General features: G+C 43.2%; 1 protein-coding gene across 1 annotated transcript; it reads right to left on the bottom strand.

Annotated features, from left to right (window-relative positions):
* Positions 1–2531: 2531 nt before the first annotated feature.
* Positions 2532–24703, bottom strand: mlpha (melanophilin a). The gene is made up of 16 exons (XM_083758903.1): positions 24655–24703; positions 22179–22357; positions 18576–18800; positions 17643–17755; positions 15791–15832; positions 14852–14910; positions 14383–14475; positions 12887–13007; positions 11905–12131; positions 11452–11532; positions 10784–11020; positions 8528–8704; positions 6662–6823; positions 3988–4047; positions 3295–3337; positions 2532–2940 (listed from the first exon to the last, which is right to left on the bottom strand). The coding sequence occupies exons 2-16, from the start codon at positions 22286–22288 to the stop codon at positions 2891–2893; spliced, it is 1800 nt and encodes a 599-aa protein (XP_083615029.1). The 5' UTR covers positions 22289–22357; positions 24655–24703; the 3' UTR covers positions 2532–2890.
* Positions 24704–25237: the final 534 nt, after the last annotated feature.

Raw genomic sequence — 25237 nt, 5'->3', positions numbered from 1 at the left:
CACTAGTCGACCTTGTTACCCCTAGTTCAGGGGTTCTCAACCCATGGGTCACCCTAGTTATTATTAAATTATCATTAAGTACACAGAGTACATGCATACACTTTCCTTAATGATTATATCTGGTTTCAGTATTTATTTATGATATATTTTCTCTATTATTAAGATTAATTTTTGTTGTCAGTTTGTATTGGTGGTGGGGAGGGAGGCGGGGCGGGGGTCCCGAGACATGGCCAAAGCATTTCCGGGGGTCCCCAGCCAAAAACGTTGAGAACCCCTGGACTATTTGATAAAAACATTAATTAAAAAAGCCAAAAAGTTTTTTTCTCACCCGTTTTTGTAGGCCTCAAGATCAGCTAGAATGCTAGATTATAGTCACCAATGTACACAGTTTCTAAATGAACAAATATATTTATTTATTTAAACTTTTTTTTCATAATAGGTAGTTAAACAACTAGTCGACTAGTAAACTAGGCAACTAGTAAAAATCACTAGAAGTGAAAGCCCTATTGTAGATCAGCTTACAAATGGCTGATTATATCAGTGGTTTTCAACCAGTGGTCTATTAACATGCTGCATTACTATGTGTGTGCAAGTCACACACGTCATTCGCCGATGCGGCAGTCGGCTGACCAATTGGGTGGGCTACTTAAGCTCACTAGACTGCATGCTAGACTGCACTAGACTGTATATCTATCTCCCTGCTCTTAATGTTTTATGTTGGTCCTTAATCGTGCCGAGCAGGGAGAAAATCCAGCAGAGCCGAACGCCAAGTCGAATATCATATGCACACTCCTTACTCATTCTGTAATAAATATTGGTAAATCTATTCGTGACTTGTCTGACTGAACTATAGTCTTTGGCTCATTGGATGAACACTTCAACCCTTGAGTGTATTTTATACGAAGAGGTGATTTGTTTATTTCAAGGCAAAGAGGTGAGCGCTCATGAAATAAAGTCCTGTCTTGCTACGAGTGCTGCAAGTGGACAAATTAAAGGAAGAACATTTTCGGAGACCAGCTGGGTTTTAATATTCGTTATGGTTAAAGGCTGAAGTAAATATTTGTGGGGCGGTGTGTGTGTGTACAATAAAATCCCTGAGTGTTAATTTACTGTACTTCGAGGGGGACATGTAGAAAGAGAATAAAATTGCGCATTTCGGCGCGCAGGCCTTCGTCAGTGTCAGAATGACGAAGGCCTGCGCGTCGAAACGCGTTTGTCTGGTCTGACTGCTGCTGCGGATCCTCTACATTATTAAATAAGACTCTTAATACAACTGAGAGTGCGGATTTCATTCTCTTGCCAGATATTTACACAGACTTCACTGTGTGATCTATTGATGCATAGTGGGAGAACCTCTATATACAGGGTATGCACATGCATAAAGTGAGTGGGAAATCAAGTGGCTACTGGCTAAGTGGCAAAGTGAGTTTAGCGAGCCCTGGAAGTAATCGGTAACATAGCTCTAAATGCAACGCATTAGAGCTATGGACCAGAGCTAACTGTAGGGTAGAGTCAGTGAAACCTAAAGATCTGAATAGTCACTGACTGTCATACATTTGCCATCGTCGGGTTAACATCTGGCCTGTGAAATTAAATACTGGACCCCACCAGAACCCCATCGATGACCCCATGGGGATCCCCGCCGGGCCCCACTTTTCAGAACCTTGGTACCCCGTCTTCTTGCATTGTCTTGTGCAGTGCCATTACATTGTCCCTGTGCCACAACTAGCGTAGAAACCTGAGGTGGTGTAAGGAGTGGAGTAATGCTCCATGCATACAGTAGCAGCCATATTGTAAATAAATCGGGCCTCTTCCTTGCGTCACAGTCTGCTAAACCAGTGCAGTTTTTTTGGCAGCAAATTTTTATTTTAGTTTGTCATAGTCTCTTCAATAGTTTTCATAATAGTTTCTAGTCACATTTTAGTCACCAGGCTGTTAGTCTAGTTTTAGTCGACTAAATCATAAGATTTTAGTCGACTAAATCTACAGTTGATTTATTCGACTAAAATGTATTTTGGCAGACGTTGATGCCATCGTAATGACTTGTAGATTGTATACCTGCTATTTTCAGCATGCAACCAAGTGTAAAATGACTTATACTGGATCTCTTGTCCACTAGTCCCTGCCTAACATTTTAGTCTAGTTTTTATTTGTTGACGAAATTGTCAGTATATTTAGTCATAGTTTTCGTGGCTTAGTTTTTATTTAGTTTTTATGTAGTTTTTGTCAGTGAAAAAAAGGTAGTCGACGAAAACAACACTGCACCAGTGGGTCTCAAGGTGTGGTCCAGGCCAGGGACCCTCATGGGTCCTTGATGATGATGATGATGATGATGATGATTTTATTTATAATGCACTTAACATTCTTGAAAATCTCAGTGCTCCTTGAGAGGGGCTTACCAAATGGCCCCTGGTGGTTGTGTGTAACTCTGAGAGTGTATACATGGGAACCAAATAACTCAAGAGTTATGGGGGTCCTTGAACTTAAAACAAGGATGTCCTACACTACACTAAATGAAACAGAGCCTTCGTTAGTATCATTGGTAAAACCTGTGAAGTAAGGAAGAGGCCCAATTTCTTTCCAAAATATGACTGCTGTTGCTAGAGCCTATTGCGCCGTTGTGGTCGACACAGCTTTGGGTTGTTGTTGCAAGTTGCAATGTATCGCCTTCGAACTTAAAGCATTGTTATGAATGGACTAGTCAAAGTGTACTGAGCTACCGTGTAAGTTGTGAATATGTTTCTGCATACGTATACATCCAAGTATGCTGATTCTGAAAATATTACAAGGATCAAAATGCATGGCTGAGGTCTTCTGAGGAGTCGAGACCATGTTGAGAGTACACATCCAGTGTGTTCGTGCAGCGGTCCGGGGCGGGAGATGAAGTTTGTTAGAAGATGTTGTTGGACTTCCATTGAAATCCTGAGCTGTTGCTGTTTCCTGTGATTTGAATAAGGTATCAGGTTATTTGCAAAGACACGCAGGAAAATTAACTTGACTTGGTTTTTTAACCACCAAATCCAAGAGTACTCATATATTTCATTCATTGTGCATGACATTGTGAAAATAGCCCGGTCTATAAGATCACAACACGTTGTCATATGGCACACCGTGAGCTTATGCTATTTTCACATAAAGTTCAGCTATTTTGACTGAATGTTCATGAATTTCATGGGTCTATGAGTCATAAGATCAAAGATCGAAATGCTTGTTTTTCTCCCCAAACACTGTAAAAATCATGAACCCTGTGGTCTGGGCGAGACATTAACCTTAGCAGAGAGTTTCAAGCCTTACTTGCGTCAGGAGTAAATCTTTTCCTTTGCTGGGGACCAGACATCTGTTGGAGCAGGAATATAGACCAGATGGAGATAATTAATGAAAAACACGATTGCATGTAAATTAAAAACTAGGAATAAAATCCCCAAAGTAATTATTGTTATATCACCACACACACACACACATCAAAAACACAGGACTGAGCTGAGCTATTGTCTAACCCCAGTACAGTAGAGCTGAAAGATACTAATCAGCATTTCCTATCGACTGCAGTTAACCTTGCATCACCAGGCTTTCCACCTCGGAGGAAAGCCTTGGTCTGTGTTAACAAAATTGCCGTGTGAACCGGTCTGGAGCGGATAATATCGTCATGTTGTAGTCATTGTTTTATAGTCATCAGGCAGGAACCATCATCTGCAACTTCCTTTCCCTAAAACCGGAAGAATAACAATAAAAGCTCTCGTAGCATGCAGCTTTTATTGAGAAAAATTGGTTTGAGGGAAAAGGAAGTTCCAGATTGATGGTTCCTGCCTGATGACTACAAAACAATTACTACAACATGAGTGACAGAGCGATATCATCCGCTCCCGACCGGATCATAAACCCGAAAAGGAATGCTGCCCATGAAGCTAATCTACAGTAGATATATCTGTTTTCATGTTATGTTCCAGTGACACAGTCAAATCACATTATATCAAGGATCCAGCTTGCCTTTTTCTTGGACTTGTCCATGGCACTAAGGGCCGCAATCTTATTTTCTATATCGGACACCTGCAACAATGAGAGAATGATTGTACGTTATGGAAGCAAAACTGTCTTAATGAAACAAATAACAGTATAGGTATAGGTTTGCTGCAAGAATCTTCTTAAAGCATTGACTATATTCACACACGGCTGCCGCCACTTTTCTCTTACATCGTACATCATATTTGCGGGTTGGGAAGAAGAAATGCCACCCCGGGTGGTACTCTTTAAGTATGAAATAAGTGCAAAATGGCCGCCGTATGAATATGGTGAAATGGAGATGAGATTAAGAGATTCCAAATGTCAGACTGACATACATACAGTAATAGTTACTGTATGTTATGATAAAGAATACTTGTATATATTTGCAGTCAAATTGGTATGTTGGCCTGCCCATTATCGTGGTGACACTACATGGTAAATGGTGCATTTATTTATATAGCACCTTATACATAGATTGTGCATAGATTGTGCATTACATTCATTCACCCATTCACACACACATTCATACACCGTGACCGATGGCAGAGGAAACCATGCAAGGCACCAACCTGCACATCAGGAGCAATTAGGGGTTCAGTGTCTTGCTCAAGGACACTTCGACACTAACTCTGGGGGAGCCTATAGTGATTGAAACTGGGAACGTCACGGTTCTCCTACAGCTGTTCTACCGGCCAGCTAGGCGGCCACTCTATCCCTGAGCCACTGCCGATCTTTATATACATGTTATACAAAACATGTGAACAATGGGACATTCTGCATGAATGAGTACTTTCTGCTTCTGGGTACTTTTAAGTAGTACATTTTCATGCAAATAATTTTGTACTTTTACTCAGGCAAATTTTGAATTCCAGACATTTACTTGTAACAGAGCAGTATTGATACTTTTACTTGAGTAAAACATTGTTGTACTTGCTGATATCTATTTGGTTGTTCATACAATATTGTTGCTGTCAGGAGGAAACCTCATAACTCAATTTTTTAGATTTTAGTTTTTTTTGGCATAAATCAGTGCTATTGAACACCCTTTACGTCTGTGTGTTGTTTCGAAAATATTGAACCAATGGAAAGTAGTAAAAAGTGCTTTGGACAAAACCTCTTAACTCCACTGGACCCTCAAAATGTCTGCTAAAGCAACGAACTCCACCACCTCTCCCCCTCATGGATGTAATTGACAATTGACAAGTTACAACGGCAACTTTGATGAGGCTGTATTGCTTTAAAATATAAGGTTTTCTTAATTTCCTGAAAATGTTATATTTCTCATTTCCTGAAAAATGAACATTTTGGAGTTATGAGCAGAGATATGGCCATATGGGTACAGGCTTTAGTTCCGACATACTATTGATCCGAAACCTCAATCCCTAACCTAACCATAACCGCAAGCACGGGAGCAGCGCATGTCGGACCATCGCATTGCAAGTCCCTGCGCTTCGGACCTTTTGTTGTGTCGGATCTGCGTGTGCACCCCAGAGATATATGGGTTGCTGACCAGTCCACCCACCTCTCTCTCTGGCAGTGGTCATACTATATCATATCTATGGGTTGTTCATATAGAACACCATATGGGTTGTTCATATACAGTACTGTATATCATACTGTATCTATGGGTTACTGTCCAGTCCCTCCCAGTGCCGTTTATATGAGAGAGTTACGACAACTCCGTTCACTTCATAGGGCCAGTCTCTTCTACATAGAGTTTACGGAATGCATTCGAGTCCATGTGGGCTCGCGTGAATGCCAAACGAGTACCTGGACCACGTGACCATGCTGTTTTCTGCCCCCTCAATGACAGCACACTCTCTCTCTCTAAAAATCTCTGGTCCCAGTGTTGTTTTCGTCGACTAATACCATGACCTTTTTTCACTGACAAAAACGGCATAAAAACTAAATAAAAACTAAGCCATGATGACTGTCTAAAACTATGACTAAATATACTGTTGATTTTGTCAACTAATAAAAACTAGACTAAAATGTTAGGAAGGGACTAGTGGACAAGAGATCCAGTATAAGTCATTTTACAATTGGTTGCATGCTGAAAATAGCCGATATACAAGCTTGTGAGCTTGTAGATTGTGTAAAAAACAAGTGTAAAAGCAGCCATTACGACGGCATCAAGGCCCGCCAAAATACATTACACTACACTGTACATTACACTAAATCAACCGTAGATTTAGCCGACAAAGATCCTATGATATTTAGTCGACTAGTCACTAGACTAACACTATAACATTCCAGGTTTGACTAAAATGCGACTGAAACTAAATGAAAACTATATTCAAACTATTCGACTAAAGCTAAAATATAAATGTTCCTCCCTGCACCAGTGTTGTTTTCGTCGACTAAAACTAAGACGAAAAAAGTTTGTTGACTTTCCTTTTTTCGCTGACGAAAACTAAATGAAAACTAAGCTATGATGACCGAAACTAAGACTAAAAATGTTAGGAAGGGACTAGTGGACAAGAGATCCACTATAAGTCATTTTACACTTGGTTGCATGCTGAAAATAGCTGATCTACAAGCTCACAACGCGTCGCAGATCGGCTATTTTCAGCAAGTGTAAAAACAGCCATTCCAAGGCCCCGCCAAAATACATTTTAGTCGACTAAAACAACACTGGGGTCCTCCTCCCTGCACCCACCTCGCTCTCGGTGCTCTGGACCCGGGCGGCGGTCAGAGCCACCACGTCCTCCAGGTCAGACAGGTCCGAGTCCGTGGTTCCTACCAGGCGGTTCTTGGTGTTGTGCTCCAGCAGCCGGAGCTTGGACTCCAGCTCAAAGGACTTTCCTGCTGTGATGTAGACCTGCCGGGGGGGGGGGCAAAAGGGACCCAAAAAAGGGTCCATTTGCTTACAAAATGGACCCTTTTATGGGTCCCTTTTTTGCTTACATTTGCACACTTCTCTAGAGTTTACAAATGGAGAGGGTTTTGACTGTGTATAGGGCTGGGTATTATGGCGGCGGTGGCTCAGGAGTATAGTGGCCGGATGGTAACCGCAAGGTTGCCAGTTCGAACCCGGGCTCCCCCAGAGTTTGTGTCCTTGAGCAAGACTCTGAACCCAAAGGCTCATTCTTAGTCTGGATTTTCGGTGGTGAGGTGACCACCGCTCCGGTGGTGAGGTGACCACCGCCCCGGTAGTGAGGTGACCACCGCTCCGGTGGTGAGGTGACCACCGCCCCGGTGGTGAGGTGACCACCGCTCTGGTGGTGAGGTGACCACCGCTCCGGTGGTGAGGTGACCACCGCCCCGGTGGTGAGGTGACCACCGCTCCGGTGGTGAGATGACCACCGCTCCGGTGGTGAGGTGACCACCGGAGCTGAAATAACGTTGAGCGGTGGTGAGTAAAAACAGAGAGAAGGGCTGGTCTGCTCTTCACCATGGCTTGTGATGTCATGTTGTAGTTCGGTGGTCACCTAACCACCGAAAATCCAGACTATGAATGATCCTTAATTGCTCCCGATGTGCAGGTTGGTGCCTTGCATGGTTTCCGCCACCATCGGTGTATGAATGTGTGTGTGAATGGGTGAATGTAAAGGTGCTATATACAGTAAATGCACCATTTACCATTCACACACCGATGGTGGGGGAAACCATGCAAGGCACCAACCTGCACATCGGGAGCAGTTAGGGGTTCAGCGTTTTGCTCAAGGACACTTTGACAGTAACTCTGGTTAGAATTTGATACTAGTTTGACCGCAGGGTTTAATTCATTATTTTACTGGCCTGCCTAGAACTTCACTATGTGATAGATTAATCAAGATATATATTTTTTAAATACCCAGCCCTATTTATAACAAATTCCACACAAGGTAGCCATTAAGCACAAACAAGCACTCAAGCACAGGACGGCATGGCTTAGTTGCAGCTCCAAACGCAAGAGGTCAAACTAATCGTCCAAAACATCCCAAAACTACTCCATAGAACCCAACTCATGCCAGTAAAGCTTGGCGTACTTTTGGGTGCCTGATTTGGCTAGTTTGGGGTTAATTTGTGTACTATATTTACTTGCGTGTTTTGGGTAGTTCTGTGTAATTTTATATCGTTTTGGGTTGTTGCGGATGAATAGTATATGACCCAAGGGAAGTGAATATTGGGGAGACAAGGAAAAAATATGTTGTAGAAGTCCCCCCTTTCATTCAACCCATTTGTTCTGCATTGTAGTGCAGAGGACTCTATTCAGAGAGTTTATAGAATAATAAAGAAATTAGTTGGTTACAGCAAGCACTATAGTTTTCACTTTTCAGCCGAACGCATAACATTTATCTTAACTTACATTTTATTGTACAGGTCATAATGCCATGATATAGTACAGTGGGCAAAAAAGAAAAAGACTGCAAATGACTACAAATCATTGACTACAACATGACGAAAGTTACCATCCGCTCCCGACCGGATCATGAACCCGAAATGGAATGCTGCCCAGGCTAGGTAACAAGAGAGCAGCTGGACAAGCATTCGGTATCTAAAGAGGGACTTCTACACCTGTTAACGTCTGAATTAAGCTTACATTTTCCTCAAGTTCTCTGTAAGTTTCCTCTGCTTGCTTAACGTCATCCACTGATAATAAGTGGGTTCTGACACTAGGCCCAGAGTGGCCGTACTCTTCCACCAGAGCGTTTTCTGTGGCGTTTATGGTTCTGAGCACCTCTGTGGTGAGGTCACAGAGGGCGGTGGCCGTGGATCTCTGAAAGCCATATGGAAAGGGAGGAGGACGCGTGTTAGTGGTGGGTGCTCTGACAGGTGTTGATTTTGTTGACTAAAGCTGAGACGAAAAATGACTCGTCGACTACCTTTTTTTCACTGACAAACTAAATAAAAACCTTTTTCACTGACAAACTAAATGGAAACTAAATAAAAACTGATGATGATGACTAAAACTAAGACTGACAATTCGTCAACAAATAAAAACTAGACTGTAAATGTTAGGAAGGGACTAGTGGACAAGAGATCCAGTATAAGTCATGTTACACTTGAAAATAGCCGATCTACAAGGAGTGTGTAGATCTGCTATTTTCAGCAAGTGTAAAATCAGTCATTTCGACGGCATCAAGGCCCGCCAAAACACATTTTAGTCGACTAGATCAACTGTAGATTTAGTCGACTAAAATCTTATGATATTTAGTCGACTAAAACGAGACTAACACTAAATCATTCTGGGTGACTAAAATGTGACTAAAACTACGGTAAATGAAAACTATACAATAGACTATGACTAAAACTAAAATCTAATTTTGCTGCCTAAAACAACACTGGTGCTCTGACAGATGTGCGTCACCAAGTAGCTATAAGTTACGCAATGTAGCTGACGTTTAGTTTTCTCTTCATTTCTCAATTGGAGTTCAGCTCTATATTTGCATCGAGCTCATTCCAGCGTATCATATTAGTATATTAATGGTGGGAAAAGTACTCCATTGTTTTACTTAAGTAAAATTATCAATACTGCAATGAATGTAGAACTACTCTGTTACAATTAAAAGTCAGAATAAAAAATGTACTCGAGTAAATAAGTAAAAAGCAGAATGTCCCATTTCAAGCTTTCAAATGTATAATTCATTGTCTTCCGAAAATAGATAATTATCTCCCTTGTAGATCGACTATTTTCAAATAGTATTATACTGTATGGCTGAAGTGATTAATGTATGTTTTGTAATAGTAATCGAAATCTACAAAGTAACATCTGAGATGTAGTGGAGTAGAAGTAAAAGTATTGGATATCACCGAAGTCTGACGTCGATATCGGTAGAGGGCGCAAATGCACAGGTTCATGTACTTTGTATTTGCATTGTAATCCCCATAGGGGTATTTTAGACCGCCTCACTGTGTTTAAAAAATAAACATGTCATCCAGGCCGTTTCACTCATATGGATATGAAGAATCAACTGACTGAGAGAAAACGTTATTGTTACTTTACATTTTCGCTAGAAACAGATCACATATCAAATATGACTGACTGACTGTCATAAACGATACAGAGACACCTCCCTGACAATAACGCAGAGACAACTTGTTTATTTTTGGACCACAATATGAAACGATTTTAAGACGACCCCATGTTATTCTCCATAGAGAAATGACTTCCGTGAACCAGGCAGAACCAGGGGATGAGCGAGTGACATCAGGACTTCTGCGCTCTATTGAAAATTCTCAAGTAAAGTTCAAATACCTCAAATGTGTACTTGAGTACAGTACTTAAGAAAATATACTTAGTTACTTCACAGCACTGCTTAGTAGAAGACAGGTTTCCTGAAAGCAAAACTAACCAAGGAGGAATGCTGTTAGCATAGAAGCAGTCAGATTGATTATTGTTTTGTCTTAGTGTAGAGAGGAAAAACACACAAGATTTTATTGAAACGAGGTTGTTAATTTGTTTGAAACAAAACAACACTTCTATTCTATAGTTGTGCTGCAGTTCTAGGGCCCCTGCAGCAAGAGCGACACATTCCCCAGCTCAAAGCCAGCCCAGTCAAACTAGACAGCTCCCCATCAAACAACCCTCTGACCATCCTGAGACTAAAGGTTGTTTTACATTTTGTTTTCCTTCGAGGGAGTTTGCAGGAAAGGGCAGATTCTTTGTCATAACCACGCGACTCCTACGCAGTGTTGATTTCGTCGACTAAAACTAAGACGAAAAATGTTCGTCGACTACCACTAGACTAAAATGTTAGGAAGGGACTAGTGGACAAGAGATCTACTAAAAGTAAATGTAAACTATTTGACTGACAAAAAATTGCTGCCAAAAACAACACTGCTCCTACGGGCATACCTTCTGAGCGTCGGTCGGCAACTCATCGCTGGAGGATGAGTCGAGGTCGTTGGGGGTGTTTGTGGTCCTGGCAGGGATCCCCCTGGGCAGGGAGTAGGGCGGCCTCCTACCACCGGGGGCGCCGTCCTCGTCCGAGGACGCGCCTCCCTTGCCCTCGCTGAAGTGTCCCGCCAGCTCGCTCAGCTTCCTCCTCAGCTTTTCCTCCTCGGCCTTGGCGTCGGCCGGAGCCACGGCGGCCTGCGTGGAGGCGTGCAGGAGGCGTGATGTAAGAAAGATGTATACAGTTACAGGTAGAGGGGTGGCAAGAAGAAATATGGCGTGACTGTTTGTTATGGTTGCATTATCATTCAGGGGTTGATGTCTTAACGATTGCCCTGACTGCAAGTAAACAAAATGTTCGGCAGCAGGGGAAGTTTGCTTTCAGGTTGCTCGACGGGCAAATGCGTTTGAGTGGGGGAAGCAACGTTGGCGAACACAAAATGTCTGTCGAAATTAAAATAAGCCATATGGTATAGCTATATATATTTGGCATACTGTACGTATTGAGGTATGTCTGTCTCTCACATACTTGCAGAATTCGCAGGTGGGCCTAAAGCAGGGTTGACATGTTGGCTTGTTTCCCGCCAATGTTGGCAGGACAACAGTTTTTTTCCCTTTCTAATTCTTACCTCATCTGGACTGGTCATCTTCCCCTCCAGGCGGTTCAGAAGGCCCTCAATGGCTGACATGCGCTTGTTCAGCTCAGTAATCTGCAACGTGAATCCCACGAGACGAGACCATTTAGATATCATCATGAGAACCGCACACAATGTATTATGTAGTTCGGAACTGTCTGTTACTGTTTGAGACAGAGACCGACGCATGCATGCAAGGAAATCCCAGGTGTTCCAAATGTAACCTCAGTAAAACTATAGACTAGGTGTGTGTGTGTGTGTACGCGCGCGTGTGGACACACGATATTCACGGAGAGACAACAATAACACAGACGTGTGGCAAAATGGGCATGTGGTATTAGACTTCTAGTAGTGATATAACTGCACGCACGTGTACACACACACACACACACACACACACACACACACACACACACACACACACACACAGAGAGAGAGTCGGGGTACCGGCATGGCTTGTCCCAGGTTCTCCTGTGAGGACGCCCGGCTGGGTCTTCGTCGGTAGGCTCCCTGCTGGAACGTGGGCGGGTACCGCTGGTAGTCCTCCTCGTCGGAGGTGTCCACGTACTGCTGTCTGGCCATCGTCGAGCTGATCTTGGACAGAGAGCGAGTGCGCACCATCCTGTTGTCCCCGTGGTCGTCTGCTAGTGTACATTGTTGTACTTCGCCCATATCTGCTGGGCGAAGTGTGAAAACACAGCAGTGAAATGTGAAAACACAGCAGCAAGATTTGTGAGTTGCTGTGATAGAAGGATATCAAATGGAACACAACCACCCTAAAGACTAATCATTGTGTATATTCCTGCACTATACCTGCATCGAGTGATCTTGGTACATAGAATTTGATCTATTGAAGATTCTGACCTTCAAATGTACATCATTTTTGTTTTGATTGTATTGCTGTATTGTTGTATTGTTCTTTCTGCTTTGGCAATGTAAACGTATGTTTTCTCATGCCAATAAAGCCCTTTGAATTGAATTGAATTGAATTGAATTGAAAGAGACCTTTACTAGTATGAACATTAAAGGGGCATACCACTCATTTTTCAGCATGGTAATGATTTTTTCAGACCTCCAGTTCTAGGGAAATGGGGGGACTTTTTTATTATTTCCAGCTCAAAAGTATATTAATGACATAGTAAAATGTTGAAAATGAGTCGTATGCCCCTTTAAGTTCACTGGTAATAATAATTCTGAAAGTCCTATCTTAGAATGGACCAACCAACCTATGCAAAGCTTATGCCCCCTCTATTGTATTTTTTTAATACAATATTTGTTATTGTCATGCAGCCAAATGGCCACTGGCCAGGGAACAAATCTTACTCCACAACCTTTGTTTAACTTATTGTACAAATGGCATGGAAAAGAGGTTTTAGAATAGAACCAAACTATACAAATTCAGTGTGTGATGCATTTTCTTTTTTTTTACCGGAGCGCACGCTGTATCCGGCCAGGCTCTTCCGGCGGCTGCCGCGCTGTGGAAGCACGTCGTTGTGGTGGTAGTCCATGTCGTTCCTGTAGCCTCGCTCCTCCTGGATCTGGTTATGGGACTGACATGATGGTGGAAACGGTCTGGTTATCGGACTGGCATGACGGTGGAAACGGTCTGGTTATCGGACTGACGTGGTGGAAACGGTCTGGTTATGGGACTGACATGATGGTGGAAATGGTCTGGTTATCGGACTGACGTGGTGGAAACGGTCTGGTTATCGGACTGGCATGACGGTGGAAACGGTCTGGTTATGGGATTGACATGGTGGTGGAAACGGTCTGGTTATGGGACTGACATGATGGTGGAAACGGTCTGGTTATGGGACTGACATGATGGTGGAAACGGTCTGGTTATGGGATTGACATGACGGTGGAAACGGTCTGGTTATGGGATTGACATGGTGGTGGAAACGGTCTGGTTATGGGACTGACATGATGGTGGAAACGGTCTGGTTATGGGACTGACATGATGGTGGAAACGGTCTGGTTATGGGACTGACATGACGGTGGAAACGGTCTGGTTATGGGATTGACATGGTGGTGGAAACGGTCTGGTTATGGGACTGACATGGTGGTGGAAACGGTCTGGTTATGGGACTGACATGGTGGTGGAAACGGTCTGGTTATGGGACTGACATGATGGTGGAAATGGTCTGGTTATCGGACTGACGTGGTGGAAACGGTCTGGTTATCGGACTGGCATGACGGTGGAAACGGTCTGGTTATGGGATTGACATGGTGGTGGAAACGGTCTGGTTATGGGACTGACATGATGGTGGAAACGGTCTGGTTATGGGACTGACATGATGGTGGAAACGGTCTGGTTATGGGATTGACATGGTGGTGGAAACGGTCTGGTTATGGGACTGACATGATGGTGGAAACGGTCTGGTTATGGGACTGACATGATGGTGGAAACGGTCTGGTTATGGGACTGACATGACGGTGGAAACGGTCTGGTTATGGGATTGACATGGTGGTGGAAACGGTCTGGTTATGGGACTGACATGATGGTGGAAACGGTCTGGTTATGGGACTGACATGATGGTGGAAACGGTCTGGTTATGGGACTGACATGATGGTGGAAACGGTCTGGTTATGGGACTGACATGATGGTGGAAACGGTCTGGTTATGGGACTGACATGATGGTGGAAACGGTCTGGTTATGGGACTGACATGATGGTGGAAATGGTCTGGTTATGGGACTGACGGAAAAATGCATGCGCGTGTGTGTGTGTGCCGTCTCTGTTGGGTGCAGACCTCGATCGTGTCCGAAACTGTTACTTTTGAAAAAGGCAAAAGTAGCCGATCCACAACTTCAGTAGTTTGCAATACTTTGTAGTTGTGTACGTACGGCAAATGTGTGATGCATGCATAGGTGTAGGTCTACTGGCTTGTGTGTGTGTGTGAACGCGTGAGTGTGCGTGCACTACCTGAACAGACTGACGTCGGGAGTGTGTGAAATAGTCCTCAGCAGCATCAAAGTCCATGGGATGAACCGAAAGAAGCCTCTTGTTCCTTCTCGTCTTGAACAACAAAACGGCAAGAACAACAGAATTCAGAGAATTGCTCTTGCATCACCTCTTAGACCACCCTCTGTTGCATAAGGAAATTGTTATTTCCCTGTTTCACATCTACTGCATAAGGCAGCAAGTGAGTATTTTGCATCATTGTAACACGATGCAAGTTGGCAGCTCGACAGAGTGCATTTCTAGTTCCATCTTGCATTCGATGCATTGTTGATTAAAGAGCTTGAGAGACATGGAGATCCCTGTTACTGAACAAACACTCACACAGCAAACACTATCAATGAGTACCTACTATCAGAGTATAGTGTATTTATTTACACTTCATTTAACTGAAGAAATGTATTTTCCCTAACTTTAAACAATTAAGTTTTACCATTTTGTAGCGTTGAACTTCAGCCTCGCCATGGTCGTCCTCGTGACCGGTATAAACACCTGAGATGAAAAAGGTGACTCCAGATCAGTTACAGAATGACATTAAATAGGCTAATTGTGTGTGTCTTTATCCATGTTGGCTATTCAATGTTTTACATTTTATAATAAAGATTTCCAAACATTTATTTTATTTTAATGATACTACTAAAACAAATGATGTAAACAATATCGTCTATTGGATACCTCTTACTTTTCAGGATTAAAATAATCATTAAAATAGAAAAAGTATAGCAGATCTACACGCTCCTTTTATAACTGTAACTTGTAACTTGTATGTGGCGCTGTCATTATGTTCAAGTAGGGTAATTTACGGAAATACTCCCGATGTGCATGGTTTCCTTCACTGTCGATAAGCCCTAAGGGTCCATTTGGTTCCATTTCTGTCAGTTATGTGGGTCCTTGAAATTCTTATTAAAACATTGGACCACTGTGCCACACTAAAGGGAACAGAGCAGGACCGGCCAAGCCAATCAGAACTATCCATATAGTATAGGGATACTGGTATATTGTAGACACATTTTAAAACTGGAAGTTATAGCCAAAATGTGAAATGACTCATTAGTGAGCTGAGCAACAACTATATAGGCAATGCCTCTCCCATCTAAGATGTTAGCAGAAACTGTATGTAAATCAAGATTCACAAAAGAAAAACATGTCGCTTCGAGCTTGTAGATCTGCTACTTCTGAATTTGAATCCTGAAATGTAACAGCTTTCACCAGACAGACGAGAGGTGTGTGTCTAATAAGCTTATAGAACATGACTCAGCAAATTATAATCACGAATTGGAACTATTGAATTTCGTAAGAGAGAAATATTTGAATGTGATGATTTTAAACGTTTATTCGTGCCTAGATTGGTGCATAACATATAGTTACTCACTGCGAACATCCGGCATGCTTTGAGTGTCTTCGTCACGTCCACCTGATGGAATAAAAAAACAAACATGCATTCATATTTTCCAGTACAGATGTACTTCAACTGGGGTGATGAAACGCAAATTGCCTTTAACACAGGTTTGTGCTGCTCATATGCTTATTCATTAATACAATTAAATTCAATCCAAACACATGTGAATAATTTACCCTTAGTCTCTTGTTGTGATATACTGAAACAAAATTAGTTTAGTTCATCGTTCAATTTTCCAATTTCTCCTGGACGGCGCCGGCCAGCAAGCCATGTGCATATATACCATGCCACGTGTATAATTGGCCACACGAGTGTGGACTTCAACAAATGTGTGCTTGTTACTAACATACTGTACTACAAATAATTAGGTCAAAGGACATAGTTACAACAAATAACAAACATAAAAACAATGCTTAAGTTCAACATTCAGTCGTTGGTCCTTAACACGTATGACTGGGTTTTGTGTCCATCATGCGGTGAATCCGGCTTTGTCGTGCTCGGGGAGGGCGAGGGTGACATCACTGTACGTATTCCTACAGGCTGGGATGCCTGTCTGTCAGCAGGGAGTGTTGGTTGGGGGGCAGAACTATGACTACTGCTCTGTTAGGTCCTCCCGGTGGGGGCTCCTCACTGGGGGGATTCGAACCTGGGTCTCCCGTGTGGTAAGCCAACTAGACCTGTACGTGCCCGTCAGCCACCGGCCTACTTGGGAACGATGCAACTTGGGAACCTGATAATACCCGTTGTCATTAGCCTGGTTTCCAGCCCATAGACCCCGCCCACTCGACTGAGCGCACAATCAGGCTACGTTGTCATAGCACCCGTTTGTACTATCTGTCTGTCCCTTTTGTGCCCATACTGTAGTATGCAATACCTGACCTGTTGTCATACCACCCATTTTAACTGTCTGTCTGTGTCCCACATGGAGATCTCTGTATCTGTCTGTCTGCCTGTGTCTGAAAAGTGCAAACCAACAGTGAAACATGGACTGGTTAAGTAATCTTATTGGCAAGTGTGGGGTTGCCATGGCTATCAATTGGCTGAGGCATAGAGGCTGGAAATTGCACAGGTGAGAGGATTTAGGCTCATTAGGTCCTGCACTGGCAGAGCCTGACCAGAGGCTTTTGTGGTGGTTCTGGACAACCGTGGGTCCGACCGACTTGACCCCCGGGACTGCACTCCCTGCGGGGGTGTGGAACGTGTGTGTCAAATTTGAAGTTGGTGGGGCGAACGGTTCTCGAGTTACGTGCATTACAACTGTACACACGCAGACAGACAGACACACACACACACACACACACACACACACACAGAGACGTGGCGCATTTATTGTAGGATATCTTGACCACTAAGCCAAAGGGAATTCCCTTATGACTCGGCCTCTCAGCAGGGAGTGTCGGGCGGGAGGACTATGACTATGGCTCTGTCCTTCCGGTGGGGGCTCCTCACTGGTTTAACGCCCCGGAACTCTAAGCAGTCTCCCGCGTGGAAAGCCAACATCTCAGCCACTAAGGCCACTACAGGGAAATCCTTATGACTCCACGGAGATATTACACTTTTTAGGCCATCAGGCTGAGGTTGTGAGTTACTCTCCGCTACACTCACCCCCCCCCCCCCCCCTTTTTTTTTGACGTCCTCCCACGGGAAAACCTGATCGGGGTCACGCCACCAATGCAACGCCTGGGCTTCAAACCCGGCTGAGGTTGTGAACCCACTCTGCACACAGACACAACACACAACAGCAGTGTGTGTGTGGGGAGGAATTCATTGGATAAGTTGGGGAGAAAAGGGGGGGGGGGGGGAGGGAAGTAAAATATGGTCTCACCATCTCCATTCAGCCTCTTGTACAGTGACCTCATGACCTTGGCACTGCCGAAGCGCTTGAAACGCGTCCGCACGTTGTCATGGTACCAGCCCACAGTGCCCACCTTCAACACCCTGCAGAAACACATCATCATACTGTACCTTATACTGGCACAGGTTGACACTAAAGGTCTCAGAAACACATCATCATACTGTACCTTATACTGGCACAGGTTGACACTAAAGGTCTCAGAAACACGTCATCATACTGTACCTTATACTGGCACAGGTTGACACTAAAGGTCTCAGAAACACATCATCATACTGTACCTTATACGGGCACAGGTTGACACTAAAGGTCTCAGAAACACATCATCATACTGTACCTTATACTGGCACAGGTTGACACTAAAGGTCTCAGAAACACATCATCATACTGTACCTTATACTGGCACAGGTTGACACTAAAGGTCTCAGAAACACATCATCATACTGTACCTTATACGGGCACAGGTTGACACTAAAGGTCTCAGAGGCACTTACCCGTTGGGCAAGTACAGGCAGTGGTGGAAAAAGTACTCAATTGTTTTACTTGAGTAAAAGTACCAATACTGCAATTTAGAACTACTTCGTTACAAGTAAAAGTACGGAATTGAAAATGTACTTGAGTAAAAGTACAAAAGTATCGGCATCAAAATGTACCTAAAGTATGAAAAGTAAAAGTACTCATATTGCAGAATGTCTTGATATAACCCTTACTACACGCCATCTGACGGGTTCGGTGACCTCCGGGGTTAAATCTTAACCCGTCATCTGACGGGTTGCGAGGCGTTGGCGTCCACCGTGTTAAGTGAAAAAAAAAAAAAAAAGGCCATTCGCCTGCAAAAAGCAAAACTTAACATTCCATGAAGACATCAAATGCAAGCGTCCGTCTCTCTCTCTCTCTCTCTCTCACCTGGTCATGCGGCAGTTGTCGCACACCCATCCGTGCTCCTTCTTGTTGTATCGGCTGCAGGACTTGCAGGTGTACATCCTGCAGTCCAGACACTGGCGCTTGCTGTTCATGATGAACTTGAACGGCTGCAGGCAGCGGATGCAGTGCGAGTCCGCCAGGTTGCAGGTCTGAGAGCCCAGCAACTCTGTCTTCGTGTCCTCCTTCTCTATCGCCACCTTTAGAGTCCTGGGGAGGGGAGGGGAGGAGAGGAGAGGGGAGGGGAGGGGAGAGGAGAACTTTATTTATACCGGTACAGCACATTTCAAACAAGGAAATGCAGTGTGCAAACAATTGAGGGTGACATAATTGTTTAACCCATTCTGGGGCGGGAACCCCTTTTCGTGTTCGAACCCCTCTTGGGCTTCTGTACTTTATGTACAGTATTCAATTTTAGTATTCAAAATCGTTTTTTAGAATCGGCCTCAGTCCAATGGGCACAATTACAAAAGAGAAACGAAAAGAGAGAGCGAGGGGAATGAGGGGAATCATCACTGGAACATAACATGGTTGCTGTCGGGTAGCAACCTCCTATCTCCATATTTTAACTTTTCGTAAATGTACTTGGTCAAATGCTCTACTTGGTCATACTACACAGCTTCACATGAAAGCATCAAAAGTAGCACATCGTCTGCAGGCTAGATCTTGAGCTTGTAGATCTGCTACTTTTGAATTAGAATCCTGAAAAGTTGGACATTTGAGGTTTTCCGCCCGACGGAGACAATATAGGATGTTTTTCAAGAGGATGACCCCAGTAACATAATCAGTGGCGTGCACAGATAGACACTAGGGGGTGCTAGAGCACCCCGTGCCCATTTTGAAGAAAAAAAAAACTTTTTAAATTTTTTGTACAGTATGTGGAGCAGAGTGACATTGATTCATTCTTGATGAAAAGCTTCTAATATATTATTTAGGCCCCAAAATCTATAAATCTCACACTATTAGGGCAACCGGCCGGTTCCACGCGCTGCACAAGGTGCCCTTTTTTCACAAGAGAGAATTGAAAATCAACATCGTTCTATAACAAGATGACATCATTAATACTAACCCCCGTTAAAGAAGGTTACTCCAACAGGCCTGGGGGTCGAACTCACAAACAGGACCCTCATTCTGAGAAGCACTCAAACTAATGACATATCCTATTTTTCTTCCCTCCATGTGACTCGCAGAATCCAGCCTCAAGCACACACATAAAAAAAACACGAACATTGATATAGTTTTTTATATTCCACATGCTTTTTTCCCCGAATAAGCCTGTGTCTCATGAGAGATCCGTCATCGTCAAACCAGGAGTTTGAACTGAGAACTCATTCTTAGTTACAGCAATATAGCCCTGAGTCACTTGCACAATTCAGTGCAATCTCGTTGTCCTTGTTGGGGGGGGGGGGGGGATCTTAGTTTGCAAGTTTAAAAGGACACAAAGCATGGAATATGGACATGACACAGGATGTGTCTACTTGAGTGTGTCTACTCAAGTGTACTTGAGTGTACTTGAGTGTTCTTGCAGTACGTAGCCCAATGATTATATGGATATAATGTCTGGCACTGCGCAAAAAGCATGGAATACGGTTATGTATATTACAGGAAACTCCCGTTAAACTTATCAACAAACTCCGGTAAACTCCCGTAATGTACCATCACACCTGTATATTACCGTATATTACTGCCTGCTAAACTTGCCTGGTTTACAGGCATATCCAGTGCCCATAATTGCCTGTTTCTTTTCACGCAGTGCATGTATGGGGTACAACTACTGAAAAGGGTTTTGACCACTTTTTGTTGTCTAGCAATTAAATGTTTTGACTATTAATTTGACAGAAGCCCGGCATTATGTCCACTTTGCCGAACCAGCTGAGCTGTAAGTTCACTGACCCCATGATGACTCATGGTCTCAAGCATCAACGAGCTCAGTTTCTCAGGAGGACATTGTTAGCTTCTGGGGGTGTGTTGTTTAACGGATGTAATCGTTTAATTACGCCGCCTGTTTTTCTCCATGCGGCGTGGAGGCAGCAACAGGCGGCGGCGGGCGGGTGGGGGACAGAGGGGTCTTTATGAGCGCAGAAGAATGGGCCCCTCACGGCAGACACTGGCTCCTCCACTGAGAGGCTCAGTGTTGCAGACGCAGCCTTGTGACCGAGCTGTGATCACCGTGAGGGTGGAGGGAGGAGGAGAGAAAAAAAACAACTGCAGGCTTTCACACATTCCTCTCTCACGCACACACACAAGGAGACACCGACATGTAACTTCACCACTTAAACAAAATTAATACATGAAAATGAATAATCATGGATCAAGAGCGTGTAATTTACGTGAAATCTTTCACAGACTTTCCTATAGGCTGAGGAATATATCCCACCCTTTTCACATTGGCCTGCTATAGCGCCACCAGGAGGCCATAACCTGACCTGCCCTGGTGGAGACCTGTGCTCCGAGGGGCACTTTTTTCTAGTTCCACATGAAACGATTACACCGATTATGCAAAAAATATTATGTAACTAGAAAAAGTGCCCTTCTGGGCACAGGTCTCCACCAGGATAGGAATGTAGGACATTGCAGCTTGCCTTCATCTGGTGGTTGGATAAAAGGGCAACAAAAGTAAATCAGGATGTCTGAGAAATCTGAAAGACCGGTTTCGTTGAATGGCTCTAGAGAGACTGTGTACCAATTTGCGTGATGTTTGGACAAAATCTGTAGGTGTACTGTGCAAAAACTTGTTTTGCACAAAGCGGCCTCCTGGTGGCGCTATAACAGGCCGTTCTGGAAAGTTTGGGGCAGAGGTTCATCGTTGGCATCCAGGGAGTGTGTGTGCAAAATTTGGCATCGACCGGGTTAACGGTGGCCGAGATTAGCTGCTCACGGACACACACACACACACACACACACACACGGACGGACGGACGGAGTGCAAAACATACTCTCCCCCCATGCCTTCGGCCTGGTGGAGACAATAATTAATTATGACACTGTCCTTGTATACTTCTTACTATATGCAGAATATAGGCTATCTTAGTCACTTGGTCTCATGTTTTTGTAACTTAGATTTGCTTTTCTGGAGAACATGTTTCAACCTGATGTTATAGGTTTAGGTTCATTTAGGTTCATGTTTACTTGATTTATTTGAGGCACTGCATTGTTCTCTCCCTGCACTCTATACTATACTCAGTATTTACCTTGCGGTTTGTTGACCGTACTAGTGTTACTGCTTACTCTGCTTATTCCAATCATGCACTTGTAAGTTGACATGGGTTCCCAAACTTGTCAGGCCGTGACCCTGACAAGCATTTGGAATGTGTATGCATTACATTTAGATTGACTCTGTTCCACAGATATAATATTGTGAAAATAGCCGAACTACAAGCTTGTGTGAGTCGTTGTGAGCAATGTTTGCCTCTTTCTTACGATTTGACATTTGACAATTTGGCCAATTTAAAAGAAGGTCTTAAAAGTGAGAAAATAATGTCACACATTACATTAAGCTAATCATCTGGGGACCACCTAAAGTAATTTGGGGTCTGTCTGACCCTCAGTTTGGGGACTGCTGAGTCGAGGTGAATAGAGGTGACCCACCCCAGCCTGTCCTCCTCTGCCTTGCGGAGGTTAAAGTCTCGCTGAATGACGGTCCATACGTGTTTGGCCTCCTCGTCCGTCAGTCCAGCTAGGTCCAGCTTGCCTGCCATGATGGCTCCACACACAGACAGACAGACGGATGTCTTACTCCTCTTCTTATTGGATGACAGACAGGAGCCCTGGGACCAATGGGAGAAGTATCAGGGCAGTTAGTGCTTTGTGTGTGTGTGTGTGGGTGTGTGGGTGTGTGTGTGTGTGTGTGTGTGTGTTGACCTGATGTGTACATGTCTGCGGCAATTTTCATTTTATAGATCTACTTGGAATTCCACATTGCGACACTTTGTGAGCTTGTAGATCAGCTTTTTGTGCGTGACACGCTGGCACTCGACTAAGCATGAACTGGGCTTCACAGATCAGTAAAATACCAGCTATTTTGTCATTAATATTATTGATCCCAGCACTCTGCCTTATGGAAAAGCTTGTCAGAAAGTAATGTTGTGTTGAGTCTTCAATCAATCAATCAATCAATCAATCAATTAGGGCAACAGTTGGAAGCAATAATGTCTGCTGTCATTCAGCAAGACTTTGGGCCTGTCTACTTTTAATAGAACTAGACCTGTGTACTTGCCTGTCGGCTACTGGCCTACTTGAGAACGATGCAACTTGGGAACCTAATAATACTCGTCAACTTGTCACAGCACCCGTTTTAACTGTCTGTCTGTGTCCCACATGGAGATCGACTCGAGTCCGGGCACTGCACTCCCTGCGGGGGTGTGGAACGCGTGTGTGGAATATGAAGTCTCTGGGGCAAATGGTTCTCGAGTTACGTGCATTACAACCGTACACACATGCACACACAGTATAGTCGGTACTGTCCTATAGTAGGATTGGATGCTCTTAGTTACCAGACAGTTTTAGACTACATTCTGTACTGTTGCTTGTTGCTGTGGGTTCTGGGTGAACTGGGCCCAAATCTGTATAACCAATGTATAATTAGTATAAGATATGCAGACATCAAATATGTAGTGTCCTCTAAAATTGGTCTATTTTGGTTTGCATGGTCCTTTTTAGATGGCTAAACATTGGAGCTAATAACGAACGACAGTGTGTAAATATAAAACCTCAGGCAAGTGATTGCAGCCTGTTCTTTTGGATACAATGAATGTACAGTATGGATATGAAATACTGTACGTAGTCAAATGAAGGCCTACTGTAGCTTTGAAGACCTTTGCTTATTTATATGCAAAGACTAAAATGTGATTTAGATAGCATATTTCATAGACATACCGGTATGCCAGGTCATCTGTAGATGGTGTGTAACACTTTACTGTGTATAGTTTCAACATACCGGTATATACATATTTATTTATTTTTAATCTTGTGTTGTTTAGACAGATCATAGGTTGAATTGGTTTACCTATGATCCTAGATTACTATTTCTATGCATTTGATGTATTACCTCATATTTTCTTTGGTTACTGTAAATGGTTCTGGATTAAGAGCGTGTCTGCTAAATGTCTAAATTGAAAATTGAGCAGGCTAACTAAACTTCATCTCATTCTCTCTCTGCTTGAATCCCCACCGTTTTCTTAATGACATCATACAATATGACCTGAGATTCTTGTGACACGCTACTTGGCAGTGGTGGAAAGTAAAAGTACATTTACTCAAGTACAATTTTGAGTTATTTGTACTTGAGTATGTCCAATTTCCAACACCTTAACTTCTACTCCACTACATCTCGGATCCAAATATTGTACTTTTTCTCCATTACATTACATTTATTTGACAACTTTAGTCGCTATAGTTACTTTGAAGATTTTGATTATTATTACAAAACATACATTAACCACTTCAATTTGAAAATAGCCGATCTACAAGCTCACAATGTGTTGCGATGCGATTGTGAGCTTGCTAGTTTCAAAATATTTTTTGCGCATTTGAAAACTTGACATTCTGCATAATCAGTACTTTATACTTTTGGTACTTTAAGTACATTTTGATACCAATACTTTTGTACTTTTACTCAAGTAATTTATTTATTCGCGATTTCATTTGTAACAGAGTATTTCTAAATTGCAGTATTGACACTTTTTACTTAAGTAAAACATTTGAGTACTTTTTCCACCCCTGGGTTTTCATTCATTAAAAATGATCAGGCATGCATGTAATCCGCTGCATTCTTCCTACAATCTATTGAATTACTGAACCGCACAGTGAAATCCTCTCTGTGTTAAATTAATCCATTTGTATAACTCGCGAGTGTGTGTGTACAACTGTAACCAAATGGACCCTTATTGCCGCCGGCCCGGGTCCATTTTGGTCACATTTGCACACTGTAGTTGGGAGTTAAATGAACACTGATGATTTCACAGTGTGTTGAATGAATCCACATCAAACGGGTTGATAAACAATTAGAATTGCGCCGCGTTATGCGGTTAGAATTAAGCCTTTATTTTGTTTTGTTTTCTCTTACCTTTGATCTGCTGTTGATGTCAGACGGCTGGCAGTGTGAGAGGAGAGCAGTCCGGAGCCTGTTAATTCATTTCGACCTGACGTCGATTCTACAAATGCCTTCTAAATCGTGACAGTTTTCTGAAAAACCTACAGTATGTTTCTATGTCAGTTATTCTCAAACATTTTCATGTCAAGGACCCCCAAAAATATGTGTAATTTGCCACCAACCCCCCCCATCTGAAAATATGTTGTTCCAGGGACCCCCCCCCCTCCCCTCCCGGAGAGTATAGAGTTAAAAACGTTCGCTCTGAAAGAATATATATTCAAAGATTTGCGCCACATTTTGACGGTTTTAAAATAGCAGATCTACAATCTCTGAGCTATGAGCTTGTAGATCTTCTATTTTTCAATAGCTAAAAGTATAACATGTAATGCTTGAAACACCAAAAAGGGTGTTCCCGTCCAGAATGGGTTAATTCCACAAAACTCAACCCCAGACGAGATGAACTAGAGCTAAGTTAATCACATGGCTGGTATTCAGAGCAATGATCATCATCCCCTCCTCCAGGGCGGTTGGACACGGACACACATACGCACGCGCA

This window comes from Protomyctophum parallelum (genome assembly GCF_964188405.1).
Source record: "Protomyctophum parallelum genome assembly, chromosome: 23".
Lineage (NCBI taxonomy): Eukaryota > Metazoa > Chordata > Actinopteri > Myctophiformes > Myctophidae > Protomyctophum > Protomyctophum parallelum.
Note: the sequence above shows the minus strand (reverse complement) of the source record. Positions and strands in the feature narration are given on the sequence as shown.

What these genes read in the sequence shown, in the direction of transcription:
- mlpha (XM_083758903.1), bottom strand. Translation starts at nt 22,288, where the DNA reads ATGGCAGGCAAGCTGGACCTAGCTGGACTGACGGACGAGGAGGCCAAA. An exon ending in AAGCATGCCGGATGTTCGCA is followed by an intron (nt 14,911 to 15,790) that starts GTGAGTAACTAT and finishes TTTTCATCTCAG; the next exon opens with GTGTTTATACCGGTCACGAG. An exon ending in AAGTTCAACGCTACAAAATG is followed by an intron (nt 14,476 to 14,851) that starts GTAAAACTTAAT and finishes TTGTTGTTCAAG; the next exon opens with ACGAGAAGGAACAAGAGGCT.